Raw genomic sequence first — 21,214 nt, forward strand, 5'->3', positions numbered from 1 at the left:
ACATGATTTATTCCAATAAATCGTAGTATTTAACTCTAATTAATATTTAAGTAAACTCCGGCTCACTTGCTATAGTCCAAAAATCAAAAAAATGGTAGCGTTTGTCACTATTGATTATCGCCTGTTGAACAATTGAAATCTATAATTAAGTACCGAAATTATACATCAAGGTTTGAAGAATAACTCGCAAAAAACCATTACATCATTAACACAACAAAAATGAGTTCACCGATAGGTATGTTGAGCTATTACAAAACCAATCGATAAATTTAAAGTTTAAAATACTAACTTTTTCCGATCTTTAGTTCTTGATCAAGGTACTGGTTTTGTCAAGATTGGTCGAGCAGGAACCAATTTCCCTGATTATACATTTCCTTCAATGGTTGGTAGACCTATATTAAGAGCAGAAGAAAGAAATCTTTTGGTACCAGATGACATAGAGATAAAAGATATAATGTGTGGGTCAGAAGCAAGTCAAGTAAGATCATTATTACAAATCAATTACCCCATGGAAAATGGTATTATAAAAAATTGGGAAGATATGGAACATTTATGGGATTATGCATTTTATGATAAAATGAAATTAAATCCTCAAGGTCAAAAAATATTATTAACTGAACCACCAATGAATCCTTTGAAAAATAGAGAAATCATGTGTCAAGTTATGTTTGAAAAATATGGATTTGGAGGAGTATATGTGGCAATACAGGCCGTGTTAGCTTTATATGCACAAGGTTTAAGTTCAGGGGTGGTTGTTGATTCAGGTGATGGTGTTACACATATTGTTCCAGTTTATGAATCAGTAGTATTAAATCATTTAACAAAAAGATTAGATGTTGCAGGAAGAGATGTTACAAGACACCTAATCAACTTATTGTTTCGTAGAGGATATGCATTCAATAGAACTGCAGATTTTGAAACTGTACGTCAAATTAAAGAAAAATTATGTTATGTAAGTTATGATTTAGGATTTGATGCAAAATTAGCTAATGAAACTACTACATTAGTTGAATCTTATGAATTACCAGATGGTAGAGTTATAAAAGTTGGTAGTGAAAGATTCGAAGCTCCTGAATGTTTATTTCAACCTCATTTAGTAGATGTTGAACAACCAGGTGTTGGAGAAACTTTATTTAATACAATACAAGCAGCTGATGTTGATGTTAGATCATCACTTTTCAAAGCAATTGTATTATCAGGTGGTTCATCAATGTATCCAGGATTACCTTCAAGATTAGAAAAAGAATTAAAACAATTATGGTTAACAAAAGTATTACATGGAGATCCAACAAGATTGGAAAAATTTAAAGTAAGAATTGAAGATCCTCCAAGAAGAAAACATATGGTATTTATTGGTGGTGCAGTATTGGCTAATATAATGGCAGATAAAGATCATATGTGGATATCAAAACAAGAATGGGAAGAACAAGGGCCAAGAGTTTTAGAGAAGTTAGGACCTAGATAAATACTTGAAAAAAAAAATTGTAAAATTACATTGTATTAGCAATTATATATACGAATTTGCTCTATAATATTGTTTACCATTGAATCATAAGCTTCCGTTGTTATTCCCTCTCCTGCTTTTCTCTTATTGTAACCCAAATTAATACTTTCATGAACAACTTTACTAATTATATTTTCATCTACTACTTTGGGATTGAAAAAATCACTTGCCAAACATTGTTCAACTGTCCATCTATCATCAGGATCTCTATTTAAACAGTTTTTGATTAATTTGATGACACTTTGAGGAACCAAAACATTTCCGATTCCATGAGGTGGATACTGTATTTTAAATTGTGGATTCATTATAGCCAATATTCTCTTGGTGCCTGCCAATGAAGCATATGGTGGTCTTCCATAAATAAATTGATATAGTATACAACCACAAGACCAAATATCTGAAGGTCTCCCAACTTTCCATGTGGTATTTTTCGATTCAACTAAATTTGCTTCCTCTAAAGCTTCTGGTGCCATATAATTTGGAGTTCCAATTTGTGATTCTCTATAAATATTTGATGTATGATCGGGTACAGCATTTGCTATTCCAAAATCAATTATCTTTAATATACCTCTAACCATTAAAAAATTTGCAGGTTTCAAATCACTGTGCACAATGCCAGCATCATGAACATCTTTTACGCATTTAAACATTTCTGAAATATGATATCTAACAAATTGTAAATCTAATGGTAAGTTCATATTTAATCTATTTTGAAATAACATTGCTAAATCTATATCACCTTTTTCCATTATTAAGTATAAGGATGATTTTGTTACTTCACTATCATATAATTTGACAACTCTCTTGTAATTTCGTAGTTTTTTCAATAAAGCAATTTCTCCTTTGAAACCTTCTATATCTTCAAACTGATTGAGCATTACTTTTTTGAGTGCATACTGATGACCATTTGACGCTTTTATACGATATACTTTTGAAGATCCACCTCTACCTAATAATTCCATTTTCTCATATTCTTTCCCATTTACCACAAATTTCTTTCGTGACTCTTCATCATTTGGTTGTGGTTGAAATTTTGGTACTGGGGGTTCGTATTTAGGTACTGAAGGTGGTTCGTATTTAGGTATTGGTTGTTGTTCGACAATGGGTATTTTAACAGGAATATGTGGTTTTCTAAATACATTTGGTGATATATTGCTTAATGGAATTCTTTTCTCTTCGAATGGTGATTTTAATGGAGTTTTAAATTCGATTTCTATATTTTCTTGTTTAATTTGATTTTCAATTTCAATTCGTCGTTGTTGTTCTTTTCTTTGCTCAACATTTTTTTTAATTAGTTCTTCATCAATAGGGATTGGATCATCTTCTAATATATTAATTTCTGATGCACGTTTTGGTTCACCTAGTAGTTTCCCATATTTTCTTTTTCTCTTTAATTTGTTATCTGTCGATGTTGTTGATTTTGAAGTTGATCCAGATTTTTCATCCATTATATCATCAGCAGAATTATGAGTGTTAAATGAATTTTGAGTTGATGCGGTTGTTGTATGTCCATATGTTGCTGATAATTTCTTTTTCAACTCACTTTGTCTATCTGCAAAATCTTCATTATACTTCCCAGTGATTGAGGATCTATTCGATGTTGATTTTTTGGAATTTAATACTTCTATACTATAATAACTTAATGATGGTGGTGGAGCAAATGTTTGATCATCTTCGAATTGTCGCTTTGTGGAAGTGGAAACACCAGCTAGTGGCGGAGATCTTCTCAAAAAATGCGATTTATATATTGAATCATATGACATCTAAATACATTTATGAATATTGATTAAATAATTAATTCGCTGATTTGTTTTTATTTGGTTTGTTTATAATTTTATAAATATTATATTTTTGTTTTCGTTTTTTGTGATTTGAAAATAATTCAAAGTTTTACAATTTTATTTTTTATCATAACTTCCAACAAACTACCTCGAAAACTTTCTTTATAATCGCTCCACTAAATTTACTACTCATAAGACCTACAAAAGATCAAATATGTTGTATAAAGCAACTAATTTGTCTTACATAGCTTGTTTTGTGATACAAGCTTGTCACGAATAATTTTATAGATTTATGTTGGAAAAAAGATCTTGAATATGTTCATGATACTTTTTCTTTTAGTTAGTTTTTAGTTTAGTTTAAATCAAGCTCAATATGATGGTTCATACGTAGACTACAAACTCAATTTAGACCTCGACTAAGGTCACGGAGGACTTTAGAAGAGAATTCCACTCCCTCATCAAAAAGAACTAAGTTTACACAACAAAACCCAGAAAATGACTGGATGGCCAAGCTGGTTAAGGCGTGTGACTGTTAATCACAAGATCGGGAGTTCAATCCTCCCTCTGGTCGTTACAATAATCGTTGAATTTGTTTTTTTTTTTTTGAGAAAAGGCTCTTTAAGCTCGCAAACATAACATTGCCAGTATCTGGAATACATTTTTTTTTGTTGGTAGTCAGAAATGGTGTAGACAATAGAGAGCAAATAACTGTATAGATGTTGAATTTGGAAAAAAAATTTTGCAACAATTTTGCGGCAAATTGGTAAGAAAAAAATACCATGACCCAATCCTAGTGAGCAAAGTCTTTAATATGATCTTCAGTCTTACAAATAAGAAGACCAGCAAAAGCATAACCAACGATTTGACTAAATTTCACATTGAAGTGATGACAAGCTATAATTAACTCGTGTTCAAGTTAAGGAGAGTAAAAACAACACATTCTCAAGAAGCACAGAGAGAGTTTTTTTAAAGGCGAATGAACTAATCCGTGTATTCATTTTCATTCGGTAAAGTCAATGAGTACATGCTTATGTCTTGAATTAGAAAATTTTGTTAAGGGCTTTTTGCTAATGCAAATCAAATATCTATTATAAAAAACTCCGTAGGCACAACTATATTACAAATTGAAATTCATTACACTAATTGATCAATACCAGATTCTCTAATGATAATCATACTTATTTCTTACCACTTTTTTTAATACCCCCACCAACCAAAGGACCTCCTTTTTTAGCTTTTTCTGCCATTTCTTTACGTGCTTTTTCATCAGCTGCCTTTTTAGCTTTAAAAGCAGCAGCATCTTCATCATCTTCTTGTTGCTTTTTCTTTGGTGCTTTTAATGGTTTAGCTTTACCACCTTGACGTCCTGACATATTATTAATTGAGATTTAATGATGTAATGAAGGTTGTAAATAGTTTGATTGATTTGAAAAAATATAAAAATGTCTAACATTTCTTGAAATGCATAATAATTTTATTTTTTTAACACCTTTCAAAATCAGTATAGAGTTGTTTTCAAAATTAGGATTTTTTGAAAAATTATAATTTCTTATTCAAATTCTATTCATTTTCTATTAACTTCTTTTACAACTCAACCCCATTTAATTCAATAAAAGTATATCAAAATGGTTGTAAATAACCCAAATAATTGGCATTGGGTAGATAAAAACTGTTTAACATGGTCAAAAGAATATTTTGAAGAAAATTTACTAGGATTAGATGCACAAGATGAAACTAGTAATGTACACATAGTTGATGTTTCATCAGTTGAAGGTGACGTTGATGTATCTCAAAGAAAAGGGAAAGTCATATCGTTATTTGATTTAAAAATCGTATTATCATTCCATGGATATAATGAAAAAGACGATGATATATCTGGATCAATTACAATTCCTGAATTAGCTTATGATAGTGAAGAGAGTGATTTAGTATTTGAAATTTCAGTTTATAATGAAAGTAGTGAGAATACAGGTATAACAACTTTAATCAAACAAAAATTGGTACCGCAATTGAAATCAAAACTATTAAAATTTGGACCTGATTTAATTGAAACTAATGTTAGAGATATTCAAATTGAAAAAGATAAAGTTACATCAACTTATACTAAAGGAAACTTATCACAAGCACCAGCACCTGCACAACAACCACAGCAAAAGAAAGAAGCCCCAAAACCAGTAGCAAAACCAACCACCACTGTCCCAAAAAAGGAAGAATCAAAGACTAGCGGTACATCTAAAATTCCAAAATATAACACAACTACATTACATCTTGAGCCATCTTTCAACACATCTGCAGAACAAATTTATATAACATTATTAGATGAATCAAGAATTGCAGCATGGACAAGATCATACCCAATAATAGAAAAATTTCCACCAAAAGAAGGTTCAACTTTTAAATTTTTTGGAGGAGCAGTTCAAGGGAAATTTTTAAAACTCGTACGAAATGAACAAATTGTAGAATTATGGAGATTACAAGATTGGAAAGAAGGTCATTATGCTGAATTAGATATGAAATTAGTACAAAGTTCTGGAGAAACTAAATTAGTGGTTAAATTTTCAGGTATACCTATTGGAGAAGAAGAAAGAGTTAAAGATAATTTTGAAGATATGTATATTAGATCTATAAAAATTACATTTGGATTTGGAGCTGTCTTATAGAATTAGATAGAATAAGATGTATTAATTGAATAAATCTTGTAATGTAATGTTTGAATCTTTTCTTCTCAACCCAACAAAGAATATTTCACTTGATTCAGATCTACTTGCATCAGGTTTCATTCTAATTAATTTTTCAAATAATACTTTCATTCTTGATTCTAGTATTTTGATTTCTGATCCGTTCCATACTTTCATTACAATTTTTCCTCCAATTTTTAGTTGATTGAATGCTAATATAAGTGCTGCATTGCATAATTCCATACTTCCGATATGATCATGATGATCATGACCAGTGCAATTGACCATCATATCACTAATTATTAGATCAAGTTTCTCACCTTCAAAAAATTCCTCAATTTTATCATGAGTTGATTTTTTCGTCACATCACCTTGAATATAATGACATCCTTTAACAGGTATAGCTTGGTTTATATCAACCCCCAAAATTTTGTATGGTATTTTTTGGTCCTGAACTTTCTTAACAGCCACTTGACTCCAAGCTCCTGGAGAAAAACCTAAATCGACTATATTTTTAGTCTTTGAATCAAACAACTTACATTTTCCATTAATTTCAATTAATTTAAAAGCAGCTCTTGATCTATAAAATTCACCTCTCTTTTTATTATTAAAAGGATCATTATGAACTTTTTGTAAATGTTTTTTTAAACTTGATGATTTAAATCTTATTGATACATATTGAACTTGTTCAAACATACAAATTCAAAATCATTTAGATTTGAAACTTCGGACTTTTAAGAAAAAGCCATCAAAAGATTTGGTAGCTTAAAATTTTGAATCATTGCTTTCTTTTTATAGAAGATTAGAGATCATTACATAAAAACCGTTGTGATAAAAACTAGAGAAGGAATTTGAATAAATTATGCCCATGCTAAGATCTTTTCATATAAATACTACTAACCATTGATTTAGGTTTATCCCCTTCTTTATGCCCAGTTTAAATTTGATCCTGTTCGATTCTGTTGAACTAAATAATATTCGAATTATTAATTTCCTCATTCCTCCCTCCCGCGTCTTATCACATAAAATATCCGACGTAAATTTATACCATTTTTAGCAAAGATAAACGTTGGAATTTGAAAAATTTATATAAATAAGTTTTTAAATTATTGTTTTTGCTTTTAATAATTGGTGAACAATTTTTATGAACTTTTTTGAACTTTTCTGAATCAATTGATCCTTATATTCTTTTACCAATTGATTATATAATACAATTAAATATATAGAAATGTCAGATACCGCAGAAAAAGTATGTTTAATTTATATATAGCAATATTTCAACTCAACTTTAGTAGTTATTAGAACCTTAATAGTTACTAACTTTTTCAATTTTTTTAGCCAATTACATGTAAAGCAGCTGTTGCTTGGGAACCAAAGAAGCCATTAAGTATTGAAACTATTGAAGTTGCACCACCAAGAGCTCATGAAGTCCGTATTCAAATTATTGACACTGGTGTATGTCATACCGACGCTTATACACTTTCAGGAGTAGACCCTGAAGGAGATTTTCCAGTAATTCTTGGACATGAAGGAGCAGGTATTGTTGAAAGTGTTGGAGAAGGAGTTACAAATGTTAAACCAGGTGATCATGTTGTTGCATTATATACACCAGAATGTGGAGAATGTAAATTTTGTAAAAGTGGTAAAACTAATTTATGTGGTAAAATTAGAGAAACTCAAGGTAAAGGAGTTATGCCAGATGGCTCTTCTAGATTTACTTGTAATGGTAAAACTTTATTACATTTTATGGGTTGTTCAACTTTTTCACAATATACTGTTGTTGCTGATATTTCAGTTGTTAAAATTAATGATAAAGCACCATTTGATAAAGCTTGTTTATTAGGTTGTGGTATTACCACTGGATATGGTGCTGCTACTATTACTGCAAATGTTCAAAAGGGAGATAATGTAGCTGTTTTTGGTGCTGGTTGTGTTGGTTTATCAGTTGTACAAGGTTGTAAAGAAAGACAATGTGCTAAAATTATTGTAGTTGATATTAGTGATAAAAAGAAAGAATGGGCATTTAAATTTGGAGCAACTGATTTTGTAAATCCAAAGAATTTACCAGAAGGTACCACCATAGTTCAAAAATTATTAGAAATGACTGACGGTGGATGTGATTATACTTTTGATTGTACTGGTAATGTTCAAGTTATGAGAGATGCATTAGAAGCTTGTCATAAAGGTTGGGGTGAATCCATTATTATTGGTGTTGCACCAGCTGGAAAAGAGATTGCTACAAGACCATTCCAATTAGTTACTGGTAGAGTATGGAGAGGTGCTGCATTTGGTGGAGTTAAAGGTAGATCACAATTACCAGGAATTGTTGATGATTATTTAGATGGAAAATTAAAAGTTGAAGAATTTGTTACTCATAGACATGATTTGAAAGATATAAATCAAGCTTTCGAAGATATGCATGCTGGTGATTGTATCAGAGCTGTTGTTAAATTATAATTTTGACTAGTTATCGAAATAAAGAACTTATTTTTTCCGTTTATTTAATCTACTTCTACATCACTATTCTGTTGTAAATCATCTATATCAGGAATATCTTCATCATCGTCAGACTGAATATCAGATTCTTCGTCTTCTTCTTTGTCCTCATTAGGTATTTCGTCTTCATCTATATCTATCTCCATATCACCATTAAATTGAGCATCATCAAAATCTTCTATATATTCCACATCACTATCTTCTTCAACTTCTTCTTCTACTTCTTTGGACAAAATATCATCTTTTAAATTCGTTTGATCATATAGTAAATTGATTCTACCTTGTAATTCCAAAAGTTTCGGTAATGTGTCAGCTTTTTTACTCAATACTGAATGTAATGCAAATAATTTTGAGTTTAAATTTGGTAAACTAGCAATAACTGAGCCATGGATTACCAATATCCATTTCAACCAATAATTTAATTGATTAAATCTTGATGCTTGTCTCTGAATTTTTTCACTTAATCTATCTAATAATAACACTGATAAATATGGATTTAATCTACTTATAGTATTTTGTATTGTTTGAGGATCCCTGTTTTGTAAAACAGTTTCTAATAATGTATGATCATTATTTTGTAACGATTGTGCAAGTATAACTGATAGTGATATACCATTTCTATTATCTTGTAATTTTCTTTTACTTTGACTATTCTTACCCATTGCTAATTTTTCTAATTTCTCAGCTATTGTTTCTTCTTCTTGATCTGAATCTTCAGTCTCCAAGTCTTTTATGTTTGTTCCATCTTGTACTATTGCATGACTTGCATTATATAATTTTGATGAAGCTATATCATGTCCATATGTAGTTGATTCTTTGTTTGCTTTTAGGTCTGCTTTGTTTTTGTAAATGGTTTTGTTTGAGTCTATTAAATAATGTCCCGCGTCAATCCATCTTATGGTATCAAAAAACGGAATAGTCGCATTCTCTAGCCAGGTGAATAATATATTTTCATCTTGTATTGTTGCTGCATTGACAAACAAATTTGAATCTTGTGGATTTTTGATCTCGTTTTTTGATCTGGATATATTTACAATTGAATTTGATGAACGTGAACTAGTTCCGACTTGTCTTCTTTTCTTTTTGGGGGTTGGAGTTGATGGTTGTTGTGAGGCTAATGGATCGTTGAATACCTCTATATTTCCGTTCTCATTAATTGCTGTTAGCACTGATTGGTTTTCTTCTTTGATCCCTATACTTATACTTATAACAGATGCTTGAGCAACAAATATGGCTTTTGCAGTGATTTTGTTTAATTGGTACAAATTTATAAATCTATCTCCCTTTGCACTTGTTAAAAATAAATCACCTAAGGTTATGATACTACTTATTGGTTGAATATGTCCAGGAAACGTTTTCTCTATTTGTTTGGTCTTAATATTGAAAAGGTATATTGAATTTGCACCTAATAATAAATGTGGTTCTTGTTCATAAATACAACTTGATATTTGATAGATTGATTCTACACTTTCAATAAAATTTCCAATTTTGAATTGTTGTAATAATTTATATGACACCATATCCCATTCATACACGTTACCTTCTACGTCACAAGACCAACCAGTTGAAGTGAATTTTGAAAAATGAAAATCAAATACTGACACATTTGAAGTTGTATTTAACTCTGCAATTATTCCATTTGAATGTGGTGAATATATAAGTATTGTTCCTCTAGTTAAACAAACTGCTATAGAATGTATTGAATCAGTTGTATTGTACCAATTTATATTCGTTACTTTATTAGATTTATCTAAATTGAATAGCGTATTTAATGATTGTTGTGATGTATTGATGGAATGAACTTGTATTTGGTGCGTATCCAACGACTGAATTACTGATGCTAGATATCTATTTGATGACTCAAATTTCGAACATAGTATTGGCGCAGGCATAATTGTATATGCCTCTTTATGTTGATTTTGTCTTTAATGATGCTTTGTATAGAGATGAGTTTTAAGAGTTGCAAAAAAAATTAAAATTCAAAAATCACAAATGATTTGGTAGCACAGTGAGTTTATGCGGCTTGCATTTATACAAAAAATACGCTCTTAATTTTAATTTTATACATATTATCACCACTATTTATATTATCAAGGAATGAGTTTATCACCTTCATCATCTAATCCAAATCAATCAAAAGAAGATTTACCACCTGAAACAGAGTCCTCGAAATTATCAACCAAAGAATCACTACTAAAGAAGCTAGATGAAATCTCCCCTGAACAATTGAAAGAAATAATAACTAATCAATTGGATTTAGAAATAAGATTGAAACATAAAGAATTAAATATGAGTGATAATGAAATAAGCAAAATTGAATCACAGCTACTAGTACTACGAAACTTCCTCAACATTCAAAATGATTTAGATTTACCAGATCAGCCAAATGAATTGACTTCAAAATATTATAATCTATTAAATCAACAATTAACGGCAACTTATGATAAATTCAAAAGTATACCAGATGATGCGTCATCATTTGATAATTCTACTCCAAATGTTGCGGTTGCACCACCACAATCAAATCATTCATACAGAACAAGATCGACTACTTCTTCATTACGACCAACTATAGCAACAACGGCTACTCCAAAACATGTAAATTTAGGTTGTCTTTATAGAAGAACAGATGGAGTGGTGGTTCGTTTGATATGTCCAGATTGTCAAAGATCAAATTTTTCATCAGCTCAAGGATTTTTAAATCATAGTAGAATAGCTCATTCAAAAGAATACACTTCACAAGATGCAGCTGCTTTAAAATGTGGGGAGATTACTCCAGAAATACCACAGGATTCGGTTGGTGAAGCTAGTTTGAAAATTTTGAATGAGAAGGGTTTGGATCCAGCAAAAACCTTAAACATCAATGAAATAATATTTATGCCAACTACCACACCTACTACAACTGATTCAAGATTGGAGCAACTACCTAACTTTGAATTTCCAAAAAGTGAACCAACATCAAAAGAAGCAACTAAAGAAGCAACCAAAACCAACACCAACACCACAAAACCAACACTGAACGAATTAATGAAAAAATTAGTAAGAGAAGGTAAGATGAAATCAACAGAATATGAATCTTTACTTTCAGAAACAAAATTACCAGTGAATAATGCTCACTTATTTGACGATGAGGAAGAAAGTGAAGCCTCATTAAGCGCTGGTCCAAGCTCAACTTCATTAGATAAATTAAGCGATAGAAAAAGAAGACAAAGTAGAGGAGGAATAAATATCAATATATCGAAACCTGAAGGACCAGATGAAAAAAAACTAAAAAGTAAATAGTTTATTCAATTTATTGCTAATACACACCAATAATTTGTACTAATTTTGTTTAGTTGAACCTGTGGTGAGTTATCACAACGTAGTTTGACATGCATAGGTAGGTCAATATTTCTAGACTCTGTATTAATGGCAAAAGGAATTGATATCCAGTTAGCACCCTTCTCGAAATAATCATCCATATTATCTTCCGTAGCTTCTTGATACATTTTCCCACCTTTTCTCAAGATTAATTCAGATTTTGATTGAGTTGTAGAATGGGTCAAATATGCAATAGGTATAGTTTTAATCAAGTTAGATATTTTTGGTCCTAACACGAAATCAGTAGTTGTTATATCAACTGTGCAACTATCTGAATTCGAAATTAAAATTTGAAAATGTACTTTTACCTCTAGTGGATTTATGAAGTGTAATAGATAAATATTTTCAGTTAATTTTGTGGTAGATATATGTGGTAAATAATCAATTGCAACAAAGCTCGTAAGAACTTTATTAGTCGTTGGTGGTATGTTTTCAACTAATGGGGCAAATAAGGTACTTTTACAATCCAAACAGTAAACAATTTTCTTCGTAGTTAACTTGCTGGGAAGTGGATATTTCTCAATTGTAAATGGTTCTTCCATCTCTTTTGTCAAATTTTTGTTCATCAATTGTAAATTTTTAATTGTTCTATCACTTAATTTTTCGGCTTTTTCCAGTTTTAACACACCATTCCTAATGTCTTGACATAATTTATTGAATGAATCCTTTTTTGACTCATTTATTATATTAGTCAACAGTTGGGGCTTGTAAATTACAGAAGTCTTGAACTTATATTCACAATAAACACATTTAAATTTAAACGATTTACCATTATTATCATGATTTTCAAATGATATACTTAAGTTGGATGAACATTCAGGACATACAAAGCAATTTTTTGAACAAGTATATTGATCTTGACTTTTTGTAAAATCAGTTAAACAGTTTGAGCAAAACTTGTAGTTTACTTTAAAAAATGTTTGATACAACGCTCTTGGTGACTGGCATTCTGGACAGTAGTATAAATCAATTTGTGGGAAAATGAAATTTTTATCTATTTCTGATATGTTGAAAGGTACAGATGATGAGCAGTATATTGAGGAGTTATAGTATATGTTTGACATTAAAACTTATAGTAGGTATTCAAAACATCTTAAGGTTGGGATACTGTGACTTTTATCAAATTAAATTAATCATAAATGTATTTTGATATTTCAAAATAATATCTCAGTTGCAGACCATTTAAGTCGTGTCATTCAAACAATTTTTGTGACTTTTGAGCGGTATGTTTCAGAAATCTATAGTCTTAAAATTCAAGGTTCAGCTTAATGTATCATTTTAAATTAGACTACACTCTAAATCTACAGAACCTCTTCAAAAAAATCATTTACTAATAATTTACTTGTATCTTGTTAATTCGAATAAAGTTGAGTTGCTTTTTGATCATTCAATTAATAAATTACCATCAACTTGTGGTTTAAAAGGCAGTCAACAATTATTTTTAAATTTTCTGAATAATCATTGTAAGAACCAATATACTCAACACGTGTCAACATAAGATCAAAAAAAATTATGGTCTTGTAAATACCAACATGTAAAGGAACTAAGACTGTTGTTTAAAAAATTTAATTATACCTTATTTTGAAAAAAACACTGAAAAGAAACTAATTAACTGAATCAATAAACTAATATTAAATTAATTCAAAATGATTTTCTTTTAGATAATATCAAAGGAAACTCAATAAAAGAGATCGATATAGATTTGAATCATCATGAAACAACTTCTCATACCGACTTCTATTATAAAACAAATTTTATACTGTATAGTGAATATAAAATCTGAAATTTAATAAAATTTTTCAAAAGTAGACTTACATTTAATTGTAAACAAAATTTGAAATTTCAACCCAATAAAATATATTATCAAGTAATTACTTTAATCTGAGCTCAAAATCTTTAAAGAGATTTGTCATACGCACTTTTTAATTAAACAGCTAATTTATACCCTATTTAAGTGTAAAGTGTAAGTTATATTTCTCAAATTTCATTGCAAGTGAGTTTAGGTTCATTCAATTGTAAAATCTTTGAGATTAATAGGGAAAGAAAACTTTTGAATTAATTAATGCAGTTAATTATTTTGCAATTTGAATACCGCTCCTTTCATCTTTTAATTGCACTTTTTTACTACCAGACTCTAGATTAACGCTGAGATTGAACTTACATTTGTCTCAATTAACGCAACATTTTTCAGAAATAGTAAAAAAAGAGAAGATCTACAATTTTGTTAATGTGTTTTAAATAAAAGATACAAAATACAAATTTACATTTGAACATAAATCTATCTTAACACCCACTCCAAATTTATCAACTACCTTGAATCAAATTTATCAACTACCTTGAATCAAATTTATCAACTACCTTTAATCAAATTTACTAACTACCTTTAATCAATTTCAAATTTCCTAAAGATCAATCATCACTATTATCTTTCAATAATTTATGAGATTTATGAGGCATGAACTTATTAATTTAACATAGACCAATCAAATCTATTAATATAATCGTTTCAAAAAGAAGCAAGTTTTTTAATAAATTCTAAAAGAATATGTCTGTTGAATTAAAATCAAATTGATATTAGAAAAACACAAAGGAATAGTGGATTGTCATGCAAAAATAATGGATAATAACACTAATCATTAATTCTTACATTGATTCAAGAAAAACTCATCTTCAAGAATCATAGAACTTAATATAAAATTATGTTTATTATCAAGTAAAAAATAGAAACCCTCATGGTGAAATAGCAGACATCCAAATTGATCATAAAAATTTGGAAAAATTTGTCTATACGGTTAATAAAATAACTATACTTAACAACCAAAGAACTCAATATAAAATATAATTTATAAAGTAGTCCGAAAACTAGTCAAATCTATCAAATATTAATTTGATCAATTAAAAAAGAATCCGTATTCAAATGATCATAAGTCATCAAATATTTTTAAAAAGAAATATGAAAACAAATTTACTCTAATATAAAAATAGGTTGAGCAAACTCACGAAACTTATTATAACAACTTCTGACCAAGGTTTGAAAATTGATTTCTAAAAATTTTATTCAATTTTGTACAATTGTGAAAATTCATAATATTTATATACTCCAATTAAATTGTAATCATTAAGATTTTAAACCCCACAAAATTTAAAGTTATCCCAACAATTTCAACTTGAAAAATTCATATGCAATATAAATATATTCAACTAGATAATTAAATTAATTAATAATTGCAATATAACTTATTTTATTATTTAATTTAATTTGATTTGATTTATTTTTAGAAAAAAGTTTAATTCTGAAACAAATTTTTAAGCAATAGTAAATTTACGAGTAAAGTGGTAGCTTTGGCTCGTATTTATTTCTATTTTGTCGGTAAATAATCTCCATTGCACGTGTTACGAAATTAGATAGGTTCGTAAATAATAAAAACGTAATCAATAGCTTAAATACAGCAATAGACTTTCACTAATGACAATGTCTCATTTGAATTCAATATATATCAAAAATTGTCTTTGCATTTACATAGTTATGTCAATCACAAACTCAACTCAAATTTAATCATTTTACTCAACATCTGCCCAATTAAGGTTCAAATATAAAATCATTTCTGTCGAGAATTCATGATCTCTCAATTTTTAAAATGCAGTGTTTCAATTTACCAACTAAATTTTCATGAATCTGAAAACACGTTATCAAGCATTATTGATTTTTGAGGAAGAAGTACACATACTGGACAAGGCTCATCAACTGCGGGTGATTGAAGGAAGTATAAAGTATTGGAAAGATAGTGAACAAGGGGATAAGGTAATAGTGTGGTTTTGATTTTCTTACAAATACTTCGTGATTATCTGGAGCAAATCGATGTGTAGAAATTTGAATCAAGTACTTCCAGATCAAAATTCGAAGAGATTTGTTACTGAATTCAAATAAATTCTATTATAGATTATTAGGTCCTCAATCGTTAAACAGAAAAATTTGGTTAAGAAATTGAATAATCATTATATTTCGAAGTAAAGCAACACAACGAGCTCTTTATTTTGGAGAACGATTGAGAGTCTAACTGCTTAGTTTACAAAGTCTATTTTTTTATTGTCTTTAATCGATAGGTCCCTCACAAAACGTTAAATAATAGGGTTTTGATTAATGAATTGAAGCTCTTCAATTTCATTATGACTCCAAATTAGTTAAAAGTACATTTTGGGGGAATATATTATAAGACGTGGCACATTTCATGAAAATCATTTTCAATACAATTCTGAAACATTTGATAGTCGCATTATTGGAAAATTTAAAAAACTTTAAAAAGGATTTAATTTTCCTCAATAAAAATAATTGGCAACCACTTTTTAAAAAATCATTACACGTAATATATTCATCAACTTATATTCAAACATTCTACAACAAATAACTCAATTACATATTCATTTTTATATTCACAATTTTATTGACTCATTTATGATGAATATATTTCTTAATTTACCAGAAGAAGTATTAGCATTAATCATTAAATATGTCAATAATAAATCAAAGCTTGAAGAATTGATTTCCATTCCAGCGGTACAACAATATGCATTACGTGAAAGATATTCAACTTATAAAATAGAAACTTTGAGTGGAACCAATGATGGATCAATCGAAAAGTTGTGTGAAATTTGTTTCCAATACAATTTCAAACCTTCAAAAATAACAGGAGAGTTGTACCTAATCACACAACTTATTGAAGCTTCAAAACCTAGATCAGCATCAAACAGGAAAACAAGATCAAGCGTTAAAAATGTCAATCAATTCGTAAATACTTTCGATTTTGGTCAAGCAGAATTTGAAGTTGTATTACCTAATGGACCTGTTTGTTCTGGGTTGAGCTCAGTTGTCAAAAAGCTTAATGTAACTGGAATACATATGAGTAATCCACGTATTACTTTTCAAACTAGACCTGATAATAATCAAAGAGAATCATTTTTGGAATTGATAAAAACAAGTAATTTAACATCATTGAGTACAACTTATCTGGATTCACTTCAAATTCAACCACCTGAATCCCTAAAAGAGTTAACAATTTATAATCAGCTGTATCAAAATTTTTGCTTGAATTTAAGTACATTATATCTTCAAAAATTCATTTGTCATGACTTAGGGGGAATGGATTCATTAGATGGTCTTCAAATTCCCAAGTCAATCAAACATCTAGAATTGCATTCTTGTGGAATGCAAAATGTAAATAATTTAGAAAGTTTAATAAAATTGGAAACACTTGTTATCGAAAATTGTTCTAATTTCACTGGTTTTATCAAGTGCATTTTACCTGGATCATTAAGAAATTTTACTTACGTCAATTCTATCACAAAAGAAAAAGTGAATCAACTATATAATGAAGTTAAAAAACTCGAAAATGATCAATATGAAATTTCAGATTTTTCAAGCAATGGTAGATCATTAATTATGGGTGCTGATTTCATTTTTCCTCCAAAGTTATATAACATGAGTATCCAAGATCATTTGGGTACTTTACAATTAGAATCAAAATCAAAATTAAAAGAACTTGATACACTAAATTTAAATGGTATAAAAATTTTCAATTTAAAAGAACTTTTTCAATTATTACAAAAAGAGTTAACTTCAATTAGTATCAGAAATTGTCAAATTTTTGATTTTTATGACTGCCAATTTCCTTGTGTAAAAGAATTAAAATTTTCAGGAAATACGATTAATACGGTTTTCAATTCAAACTTAGTTCAAATGGGTTGTTTAAAAGATTTAGTAATTGAGCTGAATACTTATGCTAGTTTTTATGGCGTGGATCCTATCAAATTTTTTACTAGTGGAAATACTTTTGTTGATTTATCTGGTACACCAAAGAAGAAAGTTGCAAAAAATGTTGAATTGTCGTCAAGTGACCAAGCTGTTTCAATTAATATGCCAAACTTACAGTTTTTAAGTTTGGATAAATACATTGGAACTTGGGGAAGAAGAAATAATTTTTATATTGAAGATATTCCTCCACCGGTAAATTTCAATGGTTGTAAAAATTTAGTTTCGATAACAATGTCCAACATGGAATATAAAATTTTGAATCTTGACTATTTACCAAATTCGTTAAAATTTATAAAATTTATAAATCTCAAATTTTTCTCAATTGTGGGTGTTTTTAATAAATTTTCACATCTAGAAAACTTAGATTTGAGATCTAATGAAATTAGCTATTCAATGTTATCAAACCAATCATTTCCAAATAGTTTAAAAATTTTAGATTTATCAGATAATAAACTTGAAGATTTAACTTGCTTATATCTTTCTAATTGTACTAACTTAAATTGTTTGTTTTTAAACAAAGTAACCGGTCTGGATAATCCAAAAGGTGCAATGGAATTAAAAGAATTATTTTTAAAAATTAATATTGATTCAAAAGAAAATATAGCTGAATTAAGTCATCGTAATTCGAGAAAGATTTTTAAAATTGTCAATGGTAAAGATGTTAGTAGAGCTGCTAAAGGGGAATCAAAATCAAGGTCAAGAAATAATGATGATGATCCAACTTACAGAGGGTAGCTAATAGGTTCTGTTAGTTCCCAAATAATTGGTTTGTCTATACTTATTCTTGTTACTAATGCTTTAGTTTTATTGAATATATTCATTACTAGTTTATCAGATAAGTACTATTGTTGATCACTCTATTATGTCCAATAAACTCTGCCAAAATAACAGCATCACCCAATTTCTGCCCGAAAACAGCATGCTGATACAACTGATGAGCTTCGACTAATCTAGTAAAATTATCAAATGAATAGATTTAAGTCAAAAAGTATCTTATGATTCTAATTTTTTTTAAATGTACCGTCTGAAATTTGTTGAAGTAAATCTTCGTAATAAATTGCACGAACAGTTTTAAATAATTGCAACAAGATAGCACTATAGTAGATCAAGTTACCCATATTTCTAGTGTCTACTAGCAACGATGTTTTGCCATATGGTTCTTGTAAATTAAAATATAAAGAGGGTGGGTTTAAGGATCAAAAATTTAAGAAGAGATTGGTATATTCACATCTCTTTGTTTATTCTAACTAAAGAGCTTTTGACAAGTTATTAAACTTCAGTCAGATTATTCACTTCCAATAACCATTGATTGTAGTCAATTTTTGTATGAGCTGTCAAATACTTTTATTTAACAATATTGTCTAAAGTCTAATTTTTTTACTTCAGGTTATAAAACTTTAAATAACTAGAGGAAAAAAATTATAAATAGGTGTAGGATAAAAAATCATAGCCCAAGATTTTTGTATCATAAATACATCTAGTCCGGGTATATGAATGTAAGGACAGAAAGTCAAAATTTTACTAAAGGAGACTGATAGTATACACAAACAGAATTTTAAAGTTTGTAAAACATAAGAAAACTGAAACGAAACACAAAGTATCTCAAAATAAATATTAAAGCAAATTACTAGATAATTTAAACTTAGTAAATCAAGTTGTAGATGTAGCTGTCATCAAGTCAGTGAAAAAGAAGCATCCTTAGTTGGAAGCTTCTTCATATTTTTACCAAGGTTTTATCGATAATGAATCTAAACAAAATTGACACATATTACTTGATACAAGGACAAGAAAAACTAAATATTTAAAAACTTACCCCTTAGTTTGGAAACTCACAAAGATTTTATTTGCCAAAAAAGTAAAAAAATATAGCTTTTTGGGCATCAATGAGTTCAGATTAATAAGTCCACATGAGATAATCTCCAAACCGGATTCCCACGCAAATAATAGTTCTAGCTTTATATCGCAGGGCTTTTAAGTTCGAAATTAAACCTAAGAAGTTTTGTGGTTATTATTCTTTCTCATAATTGTTTTTAAATTTTTTGTCAAAAATTTAATTAACTCTACTAAACTAAAACTAAAGTGTGCATGTTACTAGTTTGTTCAAATTTTAAGTTCAAATTTTAAGTTTTAGTGATTAATAGGAAATTGAAAATAAATGACAGGTCATAAATAATAGTCTAGTGTTTGAGCAATTCACTGATCCACTTGAATTAAATTTGTTCTATATTTTGATTATCGCTCCAGACGTTGCAATTTTAATTCTCAATCTAAGGTTAAAGTACAATATTTACCAAAAAGTTTCACGGCTCGAATTCATATCCTTACAATATTGATTTTTAGTTTTTATTTTTTAAATCGTTGTATAGTTATGAGCATGATAGTAACAAAATAATAAAACTAACTAATTATTGTAAATGTTTATCTTTAAAAAGAAAATATTCATTGCAATTCTGCATCAAATAGAGCCATTTATGAATCCATTACCTACAGCTAAGAGTTTTTAAAATCATCTTCGGTGTATTATTGAGTAACAATGACTTTAATTACAATGTATTTTGCAATAATTCTCACCATATATATTTTACCATTCGCTTTTTCTGAGGACTCAATGGACTATCATAATATACTTCAGAAGATTTCAATAGGATCATTTAGAAAAGAAAAAGATACGAAAGGTGCATTAATCGCCGAATTAGATCCTGGTCATGGATGTCAAATCAATGTGAGTATGTACTCGTTTGATAATTATGAAATTTTAACAAAGGCTTATGAATTATACCAACATGCAATTGCCCATGAACGGTGGGGTGATGGAGTTTACTTGACTGAGTTCATTTATCATAATGGTGTTATTACAAATACGAGTTTGCATAGAGATATTACAAAAATATTAACTGAAAGAGCTAATAACGACACGAGTATGATCAAATTATGGAAAGAAACTACTACAAATAAGAACTTGGAAAACTATTTTGCATCATTACTTGAAAAAGTTATAAAAGACAATATCCGTTCAACGATCACAATTTGTTCAGATGCTAATTATGAATACTTTCATTCTACATTTGACAAAAGAGCCAAAAAAATCAAACAATGTCCCATTAATTCATTAATTAGTGACGCAGACAGGAAACAAATTAAAAAATTGAAGACGTATGTTTTATGCTTTGGATCTGAATGTTTATCTTGGAATATAGGATCTCGTAATTTGAAAAGTTCAGAGAAATTTATAAATTCAAATCTATTATATAGATCAGTAATTGCCTAAAATCACATATAGCTTGATTTGAGTAGAGAACTTCACATCTAGTTATAGTTCCACATTAAATTTGAATTTTAAGAGCCTAACACATTTCAAAAGTAAAACATGATTTTGTGTTAATTTAGTAATGATTGTTTTCTTAAAATTGCATCATTAATCAAGGTCCACGAGGTGCGAATCCTCAGTCTTGTTCCAATTGAAATTTTGATACATTAATTGACAACCTTATTGTACTCTACAAAGACTTCACTTTATACTTCTTATTGTTTTACTTTCACTTTAATGAAACACATTTATTTAATTTACACGTGTAAGATTGTATGT

General features: G+C 28.9%; 10 protein-coding genes across 10 annotated transcripts; 6 read left to right on the forward strand and 4 right to left on the reverse strand. All coding sequences in view use genetic code 12, as the record gives it.

Annotated features, from left to right (window-relative positions):
• Positions 1–219: 219 nt before the first annotated feature.
• On the forward strand, positions 220–1,465 carry ARP2 (actin-related protein 2; the record flags this gene model as incomplete). Its single annotated transcript, XM_051762930.1, has 2 exons — positions 220–235; positions 306–1,465. The coding sequence occupies 2 exons, from the start codon at positions 220–222 to the stop codon at positions 1,463–1,465; spliced, it is 1,176 nt and encodes a 391-aa protein (XP_051622860.1).
• Positions 1,466–1,500: 35 nt separating this feature from the next.
• MPS1 (serine/threonine/tyrosine protein kinase) lies at positions 1,501–4,658 on the reverse strand (the record flags this gene model as incomplete). The annotated part of the gene is made up of 2 exons (XM_051762941.1): positions 1,501–3,189; positions 4,500–4,658. The coding sequence occupies 2 exons, from the start codon at positions 4,656–4,658 to the stop codon at positions 1,501–1,503; spliced, it is 1,848 nt and encodes a 615-aa protein (XP_051622861.1).
• Positions 4,659–4,910: 252 nt separating this feature from the next.
• Positions 4,911–5,945, forward strand: AHA1 (Aha1p; the record flags this gene model as incomplete). Its single annotated transcript, XM_051762952.1, has 1 exon — positions 4,911–5,945. The coding sequence occupies one exon, from the start codon at positions 4,911–4,913 to the stop codon at positions 5,943–5,945; it is 1,035 nt and encodes a 344-aa protein (XP_051622862.1).
• Positions 5,946–5,966: 21 nt separating this feature from the next.
• On the reverse strand, positions 5,967–6,659 carry KGF54_000248 (21S rRNA (uridine2791-2'-O) methyltransferase; the record flags this gene model as incomplete). Its single annotated transcript, XM_051762963.1, has 1 exon — positions 5,967–6,659. The coding sequence occupies one exon, from the start codon at positions 6,657–6,659 to the stop codon at positions 5,967–5,969; it is 693 nt and encodes a 230-aa protein (XP_051622863.1).
• A 532-nt stretch (positions 6,660–7,191) lies between these two features.
• On the forward strand, positions 7,192–8,420 carry FDH3 (bifunctional alcohol dehydrogenase/S-(hydroxymethyl)glutathione dehydrogenase; the record flags this gene model as incomplete). Its single annotated transcript, XM_051762974.1, has 2 exons — positions 7,192–7,212; positions 7,302–8,420. 2 exons carry the CDS (start codon positions 7,192–7,194, stop codon positions 8,418–8,420), a joined length of 1,140 nt encoding a protein of 379 aa, XP_051622864.1.
• Positions 8,421–8,464: 44 nt separating this feature from the next.
• Positions 8,465–10,351, reverse strand: UTP5 (Utp5p; the record flags this gene model as incomplete). The annotated part of the gene is made up of 1 exon (XM_051762986.1): positions 8,465–10,351. One exon carries the CDS (start codon positions 10,349–10,351, stop codon positions 8,465–8,467), a length of 1,887 nt encoding a protein of 628 aa, XP_051622865.1.
• Positions 10,352–10,556: 205 nt separating this feature from the next.
• Positions 10,557–11,741, forward strand: KGF54_000251 (uncharacterized protein; the record flags this gene model as incomplete). Its single annotated transcript, XM_051762997.1, has 1 exon — positions 10,557–11,741. One exon carries the CDS (start codon positions 10,557–10,559, stop codon positions 11,739–11,741), a length of 1,185 nt encoding a protein of 394 aa, XP_051622866.1.
• A 5-nt stretch (positions 11,742–11,746) lies between these two features.
• KGF54_000252 (uncharacterized protein) lies at positions 11,747–12,883 on the reverse strand (the record flags this gene model as incomplete). Its single annotated transcript, XM_051763008.1, has 1 exon — positions 11,747–12,883. One exon carries the CDS (start codon positions 12,881–12,883, stop codon positions 11,747–11,749), a length of 1,137 nt encoding a protein of 378 aa, XP_051622867.1.
• Positions 12,884–16,272: 3,389 nt separating this feature from the next.
• KGF54_000253 (uncharacterized protein) lies at positions 16,273–18,363 on the forward strand (the record flags this gene model as incomplete). The annotated part of the gene is made up of 1 exon (XM_051763019.1): positions 16,273–18,363. The coding sequence occupies one exon, from the start codon at positions 16,273–16,275 to the stop codon at positions 18,361–18,363; it is 2,091 nt and encodes a 696-aa protein (XP_051622868.1).
• A 1,873-nt stretch (positions 18,364–20,236) lies between these two features.
• KGF54_000254 (uncharacterized protein) lies at positions 20,237–20,896 on the forward strand (the record flags this gene model as incomplete). The annotated part of the gene is made up of 1 exon (XM_051763030.1): positions 20,237–20,896. The coding sequence occupies one exon, from the start codon at positions 20,237–20,239 to the stop codon at positions 20,894–20,896; it is 660 nt and encodes a 219-aa protein (XP_051622869.1).
• Positions 20,897–21,214: the final 318 nt, after the last annotated feature.

This window comes from Candida jiufengensis (assembly GCF_024610255.1).
Source record: "Candida jiufengensis strain CBS 10846 chromosome Unknown scaffold9, whole genome shotgun sequence".
NCBI classification, from domain to species: Eukaryota; Fungi; Ascomycota; class Pichiomycetes; order Serinales; family Debaryomycetaceae; genus Lodderomyces; species Lodderomyces jiufengensis.